Source organism: Rattus norvegicus, chromosome 16 (assembly GCF_021556685.1).
Source record: "Rattus norvegicus strain SHRSP/BbbUtx chromosome 16, alternate assembly SHRSP_T2T, whole genome shotgun sequence".
NCBI lineage: Eukaryota > Metazoa > Chordata > Mammalia > Rodentia > Muridae > Rattus > Rattus norvegicus.
The window spans coordinates 35463638-35481089 of NC_141549.1; the positions used below are offsets into that span (position 1 = coordinate 35463638).

Sequence of the window (17452 nt, forward strand, 5' to 3'; positions counted from 1 at the left end):
TGACTATAAAGGGGACTGCTTGCTCCCTCCTCTCCCTTTTGCTTCTCTCTTGCTCTCTTTGTTCTCTTCTCTTCCCTGCTCTTCCCCTGTACCCTGTTCCTTCTCTCTAAGCACCCCCCTCTCTCATGGTCAGCCTTTCCTCTCTACTACTCTTCTCTCATTAGACCTCTCCACATGGAGCCATGTTGGTTTGGTGTGCTTTGTGAGGGCACGGGCCGAGATTTAATCAGTTTTATTTGTCATTTACCAGTATAATTGGTGGAACTGTTCTAAGTGAGATGCTTGGGACCATGTCAAATTCTAAAGTCAAATTGGGCATCATAAACTCACAAGCCTTACATTGGAAATCTTTGGTAAAGGCTGGTTTAGAAATTGTTGATAATTTTATTTTTATGTTTCATTATATGCCTGTGTTGCTATGTGAGTGTGAATGTAGATGCTCATGGCTGCCAGAAGTTTGAGATCCCTTTCAGCGTTTAACATAGCTAAGTCTCCTTTCCTTGTTTTCCACCACTGGTTTGTCTTTAATTGGAGGGTAATAAGTGAGTGTCTTAGTTGGGGTTACTATTGCTGTTATGAAACACGATGACCAAAAGCAACTCAGGAGGAAAGGTTTATTTCACTCACAGGTTTATATAACAGTTCATCATCAAAAGCAAAGAGGACAGGAACTCATGCAGGGCAGGAAACTGGGGGCAGGAGCTGATGCAGAAGCCATGGAGGAGTGCTTCTTACTGACTTGTTTGCTCAGCCTGCTTTCTTACAGAACCTAGGACCACCAAGCCCAGGGATGGTTACACCCACAATGTGTTGAGCCTTCCTACACCAATTAAGAAAATGCCCTACAGGCTTGCCTACAGCCCAGTCTTAGACATTTTTTTTTTCAGGTGTCAAATAGACATAAAATTAGCCAGCACAGTGGCCCAGCCTATTTCTTTGGGATACTAGGTCCTGGCTTTGCCCTAAAACAACTCTAGTGACTATATTTAATGACTGCCTACTGGGGAAAAGTCCAGGGGCTTTCAAATGGTCGACTCAGAATTATTTTTAGAATAAATGATTCCAAAGTTCATCTGGTACTTGTTCTAAGCAAGGTCATGTTCTTCATGCATTTGATAGCCTTCACTCTGTTGCCAGTTCCCTTGTAAACCTTTCAGCACCTGTATCCCCAGGCTGTTGATTCAGAGTACCCTACTTAGTAGAAACAGAGGACTGCCCAAATGTGCGCCTTCATGTAAAAATACGGTGATGCTTATAGGAAAAAAAACATATTAAATTTATGCAGCGCTGTGATTTGGAATGTCTTAAATGTACTAGGAAAAAGAACATGGTATTGACTTGTTGGTGCCTGCTGGGATAAAATGAGGACACCTAAATGAAATCCTAAAGAATAAGTTGGTATCGCTGGAAAGAAGTGAGCTTGCTTTTTATTACATATAGGACCTGGCCACTTGTACCTAAAATCCCATCTGCAAATGTTTCCTTAGTTCTTCAAAGAAACCTAAATAAAATAACCAATTTAAAAAGAAAAAGAAAAAAGGGAACTCTGGTTAATTGCCTATAGCTCTTTACCTAGGGGTGAGGATCCGTGAGATTTTCCCATCCACATTGGCATGTCAGCTGGTGTGGCCATTAGTTACATTGTTGAGATTTCATGTGTGTAGTTTGTAGAAGACACAATTTCACAGCAGATTTCCTGGATGTTACAGCATTTGTCTCCCAGTTTGGGTTTCCTGATTTAATTCCCGAGTTGTTTAATATTTTTCTCTGTTTCTGACATTTTTGTAACTTGTTGGTCAGGCCTACTTAAAGGCAAACTTTTAATTTTCTCTTTAAATGTGTCTTTAAAAGATGGTGGCTTACTTGGATTGTTAGTGTTATACAGGACAGCAAGCTGGCCCATCATGATATCACGATATAAGAAGAGTGACATATCCCAGCTTCCATGTGAAGTCGAGGTTAGAATCGAGGATTGTAATAGACTAGAGAGAGGTTTCCAAGGCCTGTGTGTGCTGTCTGCTTTTCAGTGTCTTTGGTTCTTCAGAGCTTCTCCTGTAAGACTTTCCTACAGGCTGTGCTTAGAAATTCTAGGCTTTATCTTTTCTCCCCCTTCCCTTCCACCACACCCCTAATTGTAACTCGTAGTCATCATCTGGTCACAGTCCTCCTGCTTCACCCTCCAGTGTACCTTGTCCTTTTCTAAAGCGTGCTGGAAAGTGTATCTGCCCAGGCGAGGATCCTAAGACTTCACGAGGTACGACTGTTGCAGAATGGTTTTGTAATTTCAGTTTACTGTGTAGTTTACATCTTAGACTTCTCAGTGTGTGTCTGCTTAGTGGTGGTGTAACTTTGCCGCCATTGGTGTGGCTTTAATGTAGCTCTCTGACAGCTTTGCTCTGTGTGGCCTTCCCTCCAGGACTTTCTATCTTAGGGAAGAGGACTAACTGTAAATAAAAGTGTAGTGTTTAATATGTCCAAATGTAAATCTGAACAAATATAAGTCTGTGGATCCTATTCTGCACGAACAATTTGCTCTTGAAATAAAAAAAAAACACACATCACATTATTATTTTAAAAGTAATATATTTGTTTAAAAATTATAATGAAGAGCTCTGGATACAACCCCGTGGTAGAGCATGTTCAGCATGCAGGGGGCCTTGGGTTCATCTTTCCCTCAGCTGACCTGGTGTGTAATTAGTACCGAGGGAGAGCCCACTTTGCCCTTCTGCCTGGTTGCTCAGTAAGAACAGCTGTTCAACTTGATGTTTCATTCTAAAATTACCTCTCCGAATACCGACACAGTAATATATACTATATGCACATATTTTTTAATCTTTACAAGTAAATCACTATGGCTATAAAATTTACTTGGCATTGTCAACATTTCACAGGCATGATATGCCCCTACTTTTTCACTCCTTAAGAGCAAGGTCAGGGACGGTGTCCAGATACCGTTTGTAGGGGGCGCTTTCCATGTTCTGTTAAGGTATAGAAGAACATAGTCTCATACAAATGAAATGGCTTATCAGTGCTGTGTGTGGGTGTGTGCATGTTAGAAATGTCTAAACGGTCACAAAACATACCAAAGAACAGCAAGTGGCCAAATTTACGTTAAGATAATTTGGTAAAATTGACTTTGTCAAAGCTTTTCTTGCTTAACTTTTCTTTCTTTCTAAGAGAACTTGAAAATACAAAAAAGTAAAGGTCCCACCATTTTTTATTTTAATTTTATTTCTGGTTTGTATTCTTGTAGTCCTCACTTCCAGATTCCACATGGACTTTTATAAGAAGCTCTGTTTATTTGAGTTTCAAGATTTTGAAGTCTAGAAACCTGTTTAACTTATGACCTTGGGAGAGAAAAGATTCAAGATAATTGAAAATAGACCAGGCTAATGGAGTAGACTTTGTCCCTTCATTACCTTCCTTCACGTTCAGGTTTTAGATATACACAGAGTGGGAGTAGACTTTAGAGGTTGTCTCCCTCAAGACGGAAGAAAACATGGTTTATAGACCTTTGCCCAAGTTCCATAGAATTTCCTGTGGTAGACATCACCTGTTCAGTGTCCTGCATAACAACTATTTTAGAAGAACATTCCAGTCAGAGGACTCAGAATAATCTGTAAAACTTGAATCCCATATGAACACTAGTTATGTTTGGAATAGCCCTTTTAAAAACAAAAAGTTACATTTTTAAACTTATTTTTTAGCAGACAGGAGTAGCAAACTTTGATACATATTTTTCTACTAAGACTTTCTTAAGCAGTCTTCTGTAAGAAAGCAGTAGCAAAATAGAAAGTCTACTACATATAATAAATCTTTTTTGCATAATTTCAAAACAATTAGTGTACTGATAAGTTTTCAGCTTTCTCCTAATGCCTTCTAGCTGGTGTTTGAAGGAAAGAAAAAGATGTTGCTAGAGGGATTAGTAAACAAAATACTATTCAACTCAGTGACTCAGGGCGTGCATTATCCATAAAAGCTTGAGGATTAAAAGGCAGTTAAGAACAGTCTTAAAGCTAATACTATGGAGAAACTTGTTGGTGTGTTTTAGTTTTCCACTGTTAGGATTCATATGAATTTACTGCATAAATTAGTACATTTATAAAACATCCTTTTTTGTGTTGACTATTTTTCTACATTAGACATGAAAAGGGGTCATTGTCTGGATCTAGAATTACCTTTTTCTGTCTTTTATTTTCTTAAAATAAAAATAAATATTTCTACTGTCTTGCTATTGAAACAACGTTGTGAGCGCTTTAAATTTCTCAAACCAGATTCGTCTGTTATACTTGGCGCTTAGTCATCGTCGTACACAGCAGGACCTGATTAAGAAGGCTGTGCTGCCTCTAAGCCGGGCTAGATTGTAGCCACTAGCAACCAGGCTGCAATAATTTCCCTTTGATGACATCATCCGCTGTGGAAGAACCCAGTTGCTTCAGCCAGGCGAACTATGCAGTTCTAACCTCATCAAATATGGCAGGCATCTCCCTTGCTTGCTATAGCAGGGGAAGGAAAAATGCCACTGTCTTTTTAATCTAGCAAGCTTCTCTATTTTATTCTTTTTTTTTTCTTCTTTTAAAATATTCTGATCATGGATGCTTCTTCTGATCCCTACTTGCCTTATGACGGGGGAGGAGACAATATTCCCTTGAGAGAATTACATAAAAGAGGTAACACCATCCCCTTGCTCTGAATCCTCTGTTGGTATGTTGTGCATGCGGCTGGGCGGTTCTGGGAACAGGCTGTCTGTTGTCCTCAGTGCTGCAGTGTGCTGCTTACTTGCCCTGCCTCGTTGGTATGGGAGAATGCAACCTTCCCAGCAGGCTGGGGCCCTCCCTGATTGTTTGCTCTGTGACTAGCACTGTTTCAGATCACACTGGGCTCCGACTCCATCTTCTGTGTGAAATGCCTTCTGTTTAACTCCGAAAATAAGCTGCTTTTGCAGCTAGCTGAAGTCCTGGGTCTGTCGGTTGGCACCTGCAAAGTAATGTTTTTATTCTAGTGGAAACTTATATTTTCTTTAGTTTACACAGTGAAATCAAGTGCCTGTGTACTATTCTGCTTTGACTGCTGCCAATTACCATGTAGACTTCGTATCGCAGAGTAATAGTGAAAGCTCTTAGCTGCATTTTATAGCATTTAAAAAGTAAGGAACAATTTTTTTGGTTTAACATTTTTAATGTAATGTTTTAGCTAATTGACATACTTTATTGTCTCCCATAGAAATCTTGTACAACTTGATAGGATAAAACAATTTTGGTTTCTTTTTATACATTTTGTAGACTTCAAGTCGGTAGTTGGAGAATAGGTGAGCAGCCAATGTAATGGTGTAAATCTTTTGGCAGGCTCTGCCTTGGTCTTCTTAAAACTAATTAGATGTTTGTTAATTAAACTGCTCTTTGTTCATTTTCTTAAACTGATTTTTTTTGAAAAAATGGTTGGCATTTGTTGTTCTAGAAATAAATTAACTTCAAGAAACATTCTTAGCTAGATGACTTTATATATGAGTCATGTTATTTGCTGATGTTCTAAATTTTATGATTTAATCCCAACTAAATGAGGAAAATTTAAAATACATTTTGTATCCTGATAATAATTTTAAGTTCTATGGAATTAAGGAATTATAATGCATTCAACAGATACTAACCAATTATGTTGCAGCCTGCAAAGCAATAATTGGGTTGGAAACAGTTGCAACATTACTCTGTAGAATTCTGTGCTTAGTAAAAGGTTGCTTTTTAAATTTTGAGAAAAACTGTTTTAGATCATGTCCCATATATTGTGTTGTCCTTTATGAACTGCATGTGTGTGTGTGTATAAATTGGGATTTAGTAAACAAAATAGAAGAAATTATTCTTTGTACTTTTAGGACATTTCCTCAAATGTACTAACATAAAAGTATAAAGAGTACAAGGAATAATTTCTCCTAATGATATTCTAACACACACACACACACACACACACACACACACACACGTATCTAAAAGTACAAGGAATAATTTCTCCTAATGATATTCTAACACACACACACACACACACACACACGTATCTAAAAGTATAAGGAATAATTTCTCCTAATGATATTCTAACACACACACACACACACACACACACACACACACACACACACACACACGTATCTAAAAGTATAAGGAATAATTTCTCCTAAGTTTTTACTCCCTGGGGTTGTTTTTTCCTTCTCCTGATAGAGTTTCCGTGTGTTTCTGTCATCCATTTCCTGCTAATACTGGTATTGAACAGTGATGTTCCGATGTCTCATCCTTTGCTAATAAGGTGAATGGCAGAGCCAGACAGGCCGCACTTTCTCTGAGCCATCACAACATCCATTTGTTAGGGACGATGAACTGGCAGGCTTGGGCTGCAGCACCTGCTAGTCTTTGACAGGACAGATTTATAGGCTGTCTGTAAAAGCTGTAAGTCAAAACTCACGTGAAACTACATATACAGATAATACTAAGAGAGAAATTGAAAAAAAATATTTCTGAGACATTTTCTTAACTAGTTGCCAGGAATCATCTTGAAGGCCTACTCACTCTCAGAAGCGCAGACATGGTCCTGATTCTTTGACGGGACTTCCTCTGTTATACAGGCTGATTTTAGGTGGCACTGCGTGTTTGCTCAGATACTTATTTGCCTAACTTGAGTGTACAATATCATTAAGAATAGGGTAGTGTCCTAGTGTCTATGTGTGAGAAGGCATTTGTTCTCCATACTTGATGGCCCTTTGAAGCCATAGGCCAGCACAAAGGAACTGGTGATATGGATCTAGGAAAATAGCTTAAATCAAGAAAAGTGCCTCAGCTTCCCTGTGAAGACAAAATGCAGTAATTAGAAATAGATCTTCAGGCTGGTAAAGGGGAAAGAGGTGAAATTCAAAGTATGAAATTGTAAAGGATGTTGGTAAGCCAAGTTGAGGTAGGGATTAGCTCTGTGGGTAATTAGGCTTAACTGCCACTTTTCAACCTGGGTTGCTAAAGAATTAAGCTTTGTACTGTAGTGTGCATTACAGCAGCTGAAAGAGCAAGCAGACTCAATCTCCGTCATTTACACAGTACTATCAGAGATTCAAACCAGATGGTAGAAGTAGCCTTCTTTGGGAGTGAACTTGATATTTAGAAACAACCAAGTTCTCACAGTTTGTCCCTTCCTTTTTGTTAATCAGGAAGAAAAAACACGATCTCTTTGTATTGCCGGTTTTATTCACTATATTGGCTTTCTTTGTGAAGTTGAAGTAGTTTGGGGATTGACTTCTTTTCATCGACTAATCCCTTTGCATTGTTTTGATTTAAGAAAATGTTTTTCTTACATTTATTCATTTGTGTGTTAGTTGGGAGTCACATGGCAGGTATATGGTGGCACTTGGAGAAATCAGTTCCTCTCCTTCACACATGTGGGTCCCAGGAATTAAACTCTGGTCATCCAGCTCGGTAGAAACTTTTTAATCTCACCAGGCCCCAGGCCCTAGACTTGACTTTTTTTTTTTTTTTTTTGTGGACCTGGAAGGGACAGGTTTAATATTCCATTTACTCCATGTAAAAAGTTTAAAAATTATTTGACTACCTGTTTTATTTGCAGTACTTATGAAACTCTTGTGTTTATAGAAATCGTAACTAATACTGTAGAGACTGATGGCACCTACAATAGTAATACTAAAGCTAAAGTTAATAGAATTTGATTCAGATATTGTGACTCTTCCTGTCATTTGATCATCATCTCACTGTATACAAGCCTTGAGTGACCTATGCTTCAGTCTGGTGGGGGCTTAAGGCTTCTGATACTGGAAACAATCATCGAGGATGCTGGTCTCTTGTAGCTGCCGTCAGCCTGAGGTTTCTTTGCTCTTTAGGAGAGGAAGAGACAAGTCTCCTTGTGGCAGGTGGTACTAAGTAGGCCATTTTTCAGTGAACAAGGGAATTTGCCAGTTGTCTGTGGAGTAGAAAATAGAATAAGGAAGTGCTGTGTCAGGAGTAAATAGCTAGTAAGAGAGTGGTCAGCCCTGTTGCATCAGACCTATCAGCCAGTTTTCTTGTGAGTAGTAAAGGAGGCAGTGACGTAGTTCATTTAAATCTTTTCCCTACCCTATTGTGTGATCACATTTTTCTTTCCTTCTGAAATTATAGTAGCTCTGCACTTGTACAAATTCAGATGTTAAATATATTCTTATTGTCAAAAGGGTATGCCATAGGCTTCTGATTAAAAATAACTGATTTGATATTAGTGATGCTTGTTTTATACTATTATTTGTCCTCATACACTGTTATAAAACAGATCTGATGTCAAATCTATATTTCCTATAGTATTTACATTTGTAATAAAAATCCAGAGCATTTTATTAGCTCTAGCTATGTTTTCTGAACAGATACTTTACAATGATTTAAGTCATCTCATGGCTCATGCGACATCAGAATGCTTTGTATATTCAAAACTCAGGGTATGGGCAGACCCTTACCACATTTACTAAATTTGTAATGTTGATGTTTTTCTTGCATCAACGTTTTACCTTGTGCCTACATAGGACACTACTGACCTAAATTGTACTTTACAATTTTGTTTTTGCTTTTTAATTAATGTGCTTAATTTATAGGGCGTTTTGTCCTTTGTATGTGTGTGTGTGTGCATGTGCATGAGTATGTTTCTTCCTTTACAACTCAGACCAAAATTTACTGTAACTTTATTTGTTCTGATGCTGTATATGCAGCATTGTATGTGCAGAGATCGGAAGTGAAGTTTGAACCTGCTTTCATATGTGTAGGACCTTGTATCTACCTTGTCTAAGGCTGCTACCTTTTATATTGAGGTGGTGGCAACAGAACAGAACACTAAACAGTACACTGCAGTAGGCAGTGGGTCAGCAGTGCATGTCTTCTTTGGGATTCTTTCTGTATTAGCTTCTAGGTTTAAGTAGTTGAATGTGACTAGATCACTGAACAGCTCTTTGGAGTGTATACTTTGTTTCCTTTATACTGTCATTGATCTAAGCCACTATCCAACTGACCATTACTAACTGCAGAGCTCTATATTTGACAGCCCCCACTCCTACCCTGTTTTGTGTTTTCAAGCAGTTTTACATGGTCCTGATCTTGATTGGGTGATCTTCCTGCCTGTACCTCCTAAGTGCTGGGATGAGATTTTGTACATACTGCGTAACAGCTACCAAATGAACCATGCCAGCCATCTTAGCCATTGCCCTCTTACCAACCTCTCCCATTTACCTTCCCTTACCAGGGTGACATTCCTTATTACTAAGCTCCTAGAGGGAGAAAACATGCATGGCTGGATCTGTGCTCTCAAGACAGACATAGCGCTGTCAGGAAGTCTTTAAGCATGGGTTTCTGGCTCCCTTCTTCCGTAATGCCCAGTGTCTGTGCTTTGTGCTCATCTGCTGTGACGGCAGTTTCAGTGGAAATGGCAAGTTCACCCTCACATCTTTGGAAATTGGCCTGGAGGTAATAAATGACAATCTTTCTATTTAGTTATATGCCTAATCTTTATGAAAATAGGTGTTTGACTGTTTTTCTGTGAGAAAAACATTAGGTTGCTGTTTGTGTAACTATAGAATTTATTACTAAATTCTGTTTTCATTTAGTACAGTTCAACAGCTATACATTGAAGGCTAGTAGGAGGTATGTAAAGAATTTTAATTTATGGAAATTAATTTGATTTAATTTAGATAGTCTTTATTTATTTTTCTCTAGTTTTGAGTCAACCTTCAGGTTTAAAATGTTGGTCAGAAAGAAACTGACCAGTATTTTTAAAGAGATGAAGAAAATAAAAAGTGAAAAGTCACTATTTACTCGTTTCATTTACTAAACTTTGATTTTATTTAGATACATTATCTGTGAACTATGCCAGAGAGGAATGCTGTAGGCTATAGTCAAAGGACTTAAAGACTAGTTTCAGGGTGCACACTTGGAGGTCTAGTCTAATTTGAGTAAAGTAGGCTCTCTGTGGTGTAAGATGAGACTTGGACAAGCTGAGGGTGAAAGGGGGTGAGCTCTTAGCACAGCAGTTTCCGCAGTGTGCATTCTGAGAGCAAAACACTGCCCATGAGTAATATTACCACATTTTCTCCTCTTTTGTTTTTGGTGTGTGGGTGTGGTGGTGGTGGTGGTGGTGGTGGATAGAGTTGATATTAGGAATCTACCTTGATCATTCTTTTGCCTTATTTGAGGCAGTGTCTTAAAGTTAGACTCAGAGCTAGCAACAGATACAGCTGCTCTTACTAGACATCTTGCTTCTGTGATTTCTTGTCTCCAAGACTGGAATATCAAGCTAGTTGCCACGCCTGCCCGACATTTATGTGGGTTCCAGATACCCAGACACGGTCCTTTTGATTGTGATATGAGCTCACTTCAACTCACTAGGCTTTTTATTGTAGCAATTTAAACAATAGAGGAGAAAGTGATGGAGTCTGGAACTAAAAGGCAGAGTTCCCATAGTGATTGTTATTGATAGAATTACAACAGTTGTCCACAGGCTAAGTACATATATATGCACATGTGTTTAGGTAGAAGTAAGTCACTGACTAATTATTCTGAACCTACTCTTGAGACTTACCCTAGATATACATCTTCCAATCATGAAGTTATGATTATTGACCTTATTAATACAGTGGTAGTAACTTTGGAATAAATGCATAGGTTTGGGTGTTTATTCCACTACTTACTTACATTATAGCCTTGATATTATTTCATAGTATTCTATCTTTGTTTTTCAAATTTATAAAATAGAGACTGTCTTAGCTGTACTAAGAACCATGTCTGTTACACAATAAATACTTATTTATTGTGTTAGTAGTTTTTATTGTCTTCACACATGAGCTAATTAATAGGGTCTAATCTTTGCATGGAAAAAGTACTATAATTCTGATGTGGCCCACTTGATATACTTTTCTCATTTATCATGTGTCCTTTGCTGATACATTTGACCAATTGGAAGTCGCAAGACTCTTACATTTTCTTCTTAGGGTTTTGTAGTTTTAGCTAATCTTAATTTTGGATCAAAACATTTGAGTTTTTGTTTATGAGTATGTGAGTTGGGCGTCTAGTTTCATCCTTTTGCATAGGTAGTGTTCCTCAGCATCATTTGTTGAAAACGTTATTCTTGGGACTGGAGGGATGGCTCAGCAGCTTAGAGCACTGTCTCCTCTTCCAGAGGTCCTGAGTTCAATTCCCAGAAACCACATGATGGCTTATAACCATCTCTCTTGGGATCTGATACTCTAGTCTGGCATGCAGGTGTACATACAGATCGAACACCCATTTACATAAAATAAGTAAATCTTTTTTTAAAAAAAGATTATTTTTCTCTATTAGAAATATATTTTTAATACAGAGTTAACCTTAAATTTTCTACAGATAAATGCTAGATTACAGATTATTGGTATATATGCATTTTATTTCCATAGGTGTTTGGATGTTATAAAGTTCTGTGGCTATAAGAGAATGAACGACTTTTTAGCTTCAGCTAAAGAGAAGTGACTTGCAAGCCAGACTATGTATATATATATATATATAGTTCATTAACTGAGTAGTTTTTCTAGGTGAAATCTTCTGTATTTTTGATATTTGAACTGTAATTACATTGTCAATCATACTTCTGAGTGATTTACTTTTGTATACTTATTAGCATAATTATGATTGGTTAATAATTCAAGAATTCCTTCTACCACTTCTAAAGTTGAACTTCTTGTCTAAATGAAGATACCTTTTTTTCTCTTGATCTCTTTTGCATATTGTCCATGTTTTGGGTTAAGATTAATGTTAAATGATTTGATCATAGCTGAATATCATAATATAATACAGTTTGATGAAGTCTTAGACGCAAAATATTTGAATAGATTAAAGGTTGTGGGTATTTTATTTCTTCTCACCCATCAATATTAAGCTTTCTCATTACTTGCTTCTAGTCTATGCACATGCTTCTAAGCAAAGAGTAGCTGACAAAATGGGCCTTTGGGCTAAAAGGTTAAGTATAGGTACTAGATCTGGAATTTGATTCTTAAACCTTCTAACACCAGCTGCATTAAGGTAGTTCTTTTCTAGGCTCCTCTGAAGAAAGATATTTGCCCAGACTTTGTTGTTACTGAATTTTAACTAGTAAGTAACAATAAGTGGACATTAGATTGGCAGGCACAGATGCTTAGTGATCAAACCTCCAGAGAAGTGTGTGTATGTGTGTGTAGACAGACAGATAGCAGTGAGGACGGGGGTTGGTGTTAAATTTGAGAGCTAACAAACTTTCAGGTCATACTTTCACGTGTAGTTTACCATCTTGGAATCCAAGTAGCAGGAGGCAGCTTACATTCTTTTGAGGCTGTGAAAAATGAATTGGTTTCATTCATTGTATTCGTGTGTTTGACATTTATATATCCAGCAGCTATTTTTTATAGACACTCTGGTCTTCCCTCTCTCCCTTCTCTTCCTTTCTCCCTCTTTTCCCTCCCTTTTTTCTCTTGTCCCAAGAATTCAAAACCAGTGCCTAGTGCTTGGCTCCAACCTCACACTCTTCTTTTTCTTGGCTGAGGCATGCATCTGATAGATCTCATCAAGCCTTCTACTGCATAAAATAGAAGATTTTTGTGTTTTTTTTTGTTTTTTTGTTTTTTTATAAAAAGGTTGAGACATTTTGCCAGAAGTAAAGGGATATTATGTGGGCAAAGTCAATATGGACCTCTTGCATAAATAATACCCCTTTGATGAGGATAAATTACTTTATTATTTAATCATTTTATGTTTGGATCTATACCTGATTATTAATAATGAATATTTGGTAGCGGGCTTTGAAGAAAAGTTGAAATTAATTGTCAAAGATGACTAAGAAAATATATAATTCAGATATTGATTGCAATGAAGTATCTAAAATTTTAAGTTCTCGTGTATCGTTGAAAATATGTATACATTTGATGATATGACATTCATAAAGTATAGATATGGCCAGCTTTCACATCCAGGGAATGGAAAAGGCTGAAGCCTATCATTAGTCTGTAAGTCTCTTTTTCACTTGGCTCTCTCCTAGTCTTTGTACAGCACATCTCAAGGAATACGGCAAAATGGGCTTCATATGGCTTCTTTCAGAAATTCTAAGCCCAACTTTTTTTTACAGACTTTTGAAATCTAGAAAACCATCTCTGATGTTCAAAAGTATTTGCTTTTATGATTTTCTCTTTTGTATGGGTTTCAGAATTCTGAATTATTTATCCTTATTCTATATGTGTGAGTGTTTTGCGTGCATGTATGGTTGTACACCACTTGTGTGCAATGCCTGTGGAGGGCAGAAGAGATTGTCACAAGGCCTGGACCTGGAGTTACAGATGACTGTGAGCTCTCACGTTTGTGCTTAGAAATAAACCTGGATTCTCTGCAAGAAGAGCCAGTGCTTTTCACTGCTGAGCCATCTCTCTAGCTCCAGTACTACTGACTTTTTATGTTCTGCTCTTTTACTTGGTAATGCATGTAGTTGATGGTTAGGGCAAGTTTGTGGACAGGATAAAGAAATAAGGTCGTGAAACTTCATTCTTAGTTCCAAAAGGTATTCGCTTATATCATCACTACCGTCTCTACCGATAAGCAAGCAAGGGCAGCAGCGTTTGCATTAGAAATGACATCCTGTCAGCTTAGGTTATTAAACCAGTTGTAAGAAAGGCATAGTAATCAAGGCAGCGGTGGTCTGACTGCCTCTCTTCTATCCTTGGAGGCCTTGATTTTCCAAAGCTTACTTGTATATATCAATTTTATAAAAAGCATTATCATCTCTATATTAACCAACTCTTGAAATATTTTAGTATACAAGAAGTATACCCTACATGTGAGAGAACTTCAATTTGTGTTTTGGTAATAATTAACTTATGTGCTTTAAGATGTTGAAGTGTAAAGTTGATTAATCTGTTGCTTACTAAAAAATTTAATACACATGTAATTGATTTCAGTTTATCTCATTTTTACATATGTCAATGAAATCTTATACACATTTAGATGCTATGAACTGTATACAGAGAAGAAATGTATTTGAAATACTCGATGACTATTATTATAGTTACAAAATATACCTTTAAAGTTACTCCAGTGAACTTCTCTCTTTTCCTCTTTTTTACAACTTAGTTTTTGTGTATTGTTTAATGGAACAAAGTATATAAAACCATTTACAGGTATACCATACTAACAAAAATATTAAAATTCTTGAAAATTTTTGGCTTTCAGAAATCTTGATTTGGTGCATTGTTTTGTGAATTAACATGTTTGCATAGTTTCCATAATAATTACTCGAAAATCACTAAATTCACAATATATAAATGATGAATATAAATGTTTGTTGTGCTTCTGTTTTCCTATTTCATAAAAGTTAAGAATAGCAATCTTTTTCTGCTTCTCAGTTCACAATTGTATAGGAGAAATAGATATTTCAAATGTATGTCTTTATGATACAGATAGTCTAGAAATGCTTTTCGAGGTTTTATTGTACATTTATGTTGAAGGTATAAGCTTTGAGTTTTGCATAAAAAAGTAGTGAAATCAGAAGTCTGTAGCTCTTTAGCTCTGTTCAGACAGTAGTACTGGACCCTACAGAGCATTCAGTTGTTGACTTGTGCCTGTGTGAGATGTGTAGTGTATATATTTTTGTGTGTGTGTGCAACTGCATGCGGAGACCAGGGGTTGTCCCATGGATCTAGAGTTGCAGGATTTTTGCTGGGAATGGAACTTGGGTCCTTTGGAAGAGCAGCAAGTGTTTCTGTACCTTTGTACCATCTCTCTAGTCCCCCCACTTCCTCTTCCTTTTTAGAAATTCTATCTATCTCTATCTATCTATCTATCTATCTATCTATCTATCTATCTATCTATCTATCCATCCATCCATCCAAACCATGGTCTCTCACTGAACTTTAAACTTTCTAATTGGGTAGGATGACTAGCCAGCAAGCCCCAGGGATCCTCTTGTCTGTGCCGTCCTAACATCTCATGGCTGCATATGGATTTTTCTGTGAGTTCTAAGATCTGAACTCAGGTTTTCATGCTGCTATAGCAAGCACTTTACTGAATGAGCCACCTTTATTCCTGTGGTAAATGTTTTACAATAATTTCAAGGCTGAGGGTATAGTTTTAATGAATATTTAGCATACATGGTCCTCAGCATTGAAGAAAAAAATTTTCAGACTTGCAGAAGTGAAAACTAATGTAGAGTCCTTCATACTTTATCAGAATTCCTGAAATATCAGCAGTTTACCACATTAGTTTATTCTGTTTTTTTGTTCTTTGCCTTTGTATTAAATATTCCAGATAAAACATGATATTTTCTATAGATAATGAATGTATGCTTATACTGTATTTTTAATTATGGTAAGAGTAAAATTCAGAAAAAGGGCATCTTTCTCAAAGAAGTACATCTGTATGTAATTATGATTTTTAAAAATCAGAATTGACTTCGATATAACATTATTACTTGATCTAGATCATTAGTCTAGATCAGTAAGGTCAGTGGCCTTTCTAGTTCATGATCTGGTCCTAAAGCACATCTTATAGTCATATGTCATCTCTCTTTTAATTCAGGACAGTTCATTGCTCATTCTTTTTTTAAAATTTTTTAAAATTTATTTATTTATTACGTATAGTGTTCTGCCTGCATGTAGGTCTGCGGGTCAGAAGAGGGCACCAGATCCCATTAGAGATGGTTGTGAGCCACCATGTTGTTGCTTGGAATTAAACTCAGGAAATCTGGAAGAGCAGCCAGTGCTCTTAACCACTGAGCCATCTCACCAGCCCTCAGTCCTCATTCTTTATCTTTTATAATTTTTAACATTTTTGGGGTTGTTTGTTTGATACAAGTTCTTTGTATGTATCCTGTCTGCACTGGAACTTACTATTAAGATCCGCCAGACTGGCCTCAAACTCAAAGAGATCCAACTGCTTCTGCCTTCCTAGTGCTGAGTTTAAACATATGTGCCACCATGTCTAGCTAATTTCAACGTTTGAGGAATAAAACAACTCTATTTTGCAGAACTTTACTTGGGTGCATTTGGTTTGCTTTTCTGAGAGTGTCTTTTTTCATTTTTGCCATAAATACCACAAAGTACTGGGCAACGTTCCATAAAGACACGGGCTTCTTGATACTTCCCTCCAAATACCAGTTTTAATGTTACCATATAGAAAGCAAAGTCGCTATTCCTATATTTGTCAATAAGTCATAAATGCTTTTATAATTTGATAAGTAATATTTTCTTCTTGAAAATGTGTTTAAAGCTTTAAATATAGTATGCATGTAAACATTACAATGAGGGGATTGTATCTTTAAACTCTCGGGCAATATTTGTAAATTATTTATTCCTGGAGCACTTCTGCCAGAACACTGAAATCAATATACTATTCTCTTTGTAAACATGCTACACCTTCCTAAGGCAACATTCAGATATATTTCAATAGGGAGATGAGAGAATCCTGTTTAAGGAAAAGGAAATAGACACATTTTCATACCTTGTTTTTAGACATTTGAATTATTAGGAAACAGTTTGTAGCCCACGGTGTTTTTCATTGGCTTATATCTTAGTGCTAACGTTTCTGGGTCGGCATGGAAGGTCCTTGTTGCTCCTACTTCTTTCCCCTCTGGTTTATGTAGGGAATCTCCTGCTGAAGCCTGGGATGCCTTTCTTACTCTTCTGGGGAAGACTTGCACTTCTGACCTTGCCACATGATGGCTTTTTTGATGTTGTTTACAGTTATTTCTTTATCTCTATAAAAGGAAATGCGTCCATTTAAACAGAAAGACTGCAAAGCAAAACTCACCTGAGAAAATTTCCTTAGTCCTTAACAGTCAGGGAAAAGGAAATGGGTCTCATTTTTATTTTTCTACTTTAAATTTTTTTTTGGCACAAAGTCCAAAGGGTTGGAAAACTGGCCACATGAAAAATACTTCCCTTTATCTCTTTCTTTTTCTGTTTAGATGTAGATTTATGTATTTTATGTATGACTGCTTTATCTGCATGCACACCTGGTTGTGAGCCGCCATGTGGGTGCTGGGAATTGAACTCAGGACCTCTGGAAGAGCAAACAGTGCTCTTAACCGCTGAGCCATCTCTCAAGCCCCTTCCTTTTGTTTTTTAAAAGACAAGTTTTCACCTGGTTTTAAAACTTTTGTTAGAGTGCTTTCATATCTATTCAGTAATGTATTTCTGTACCTTTTGTGGTACAATGGCAGAATTGGCTTTCATGTTTGAAATACTTGCCCTCTCTAGCTGTTAATTGATTTTTGTATCAGATTATAAATACTTTAGCATTCACTTGTTTTTGTTTTCTATAATACGTTTTAGGAAATTCTACCCACACTATGCTCCATTTTAATTTGTTCAAAGATTGTACAGAATCCTAAAGAAAAATTCCTACTAGTGAGCATGCTGGTTTGAGATTATTTATGTATATTTTACTTTCTGTTCTATTGCTCCGAA

General features: G+C 37.0%; 2 protein-coding genes across 12 annotated transcripts in view; both read left to right on the forward strand.

The window, feature by feature from the left end:
• Erich1 (glutamate-rich 1) overlaps nucleotides 1-17452 on the forward strand; it is a gene marked incomplete at its 5' end in the record, with an annotated part of 52793804 nt that overhangs the window by 4593078 nt on the left and 48183274 nt on the right.
• Nucleotides 1-17452, forward strand: part of Clcn3 (Cl-/H+ antiporter 3) — a 72990-nt gene that overhangs the window by 23103 nt on the left and 32435 nt on the right. For 2 of the 12 annotated variants that reach the window (XM_087589258.1, XM_087589262.1), the window contains exon 2: nucleotides 9247-9467. The exons of 6 other annotated variants lie outside the window; for them this stretch is intronic. Coding sequence is in view for 2 of the 6 variants with exons in the window: in NM_001413712.1 (NP_001400641.1) it covers nucleotides 4592-4670 (79 nt within the window). In the remaining 4 variants the exon portion in view is untranslated. Of the gene's footprint in view, nucleotides 1-4450; nucleotides 4671-4691; nucleotides 5147-9246; nucleotides 9468-17452 lie in introns of those variants that run through there. 4 more of the 12 variants (NM_001413712.1, XM_087589255.1, XM_087589263.1 and 1 more) reach the window with 3 other exon arrangements.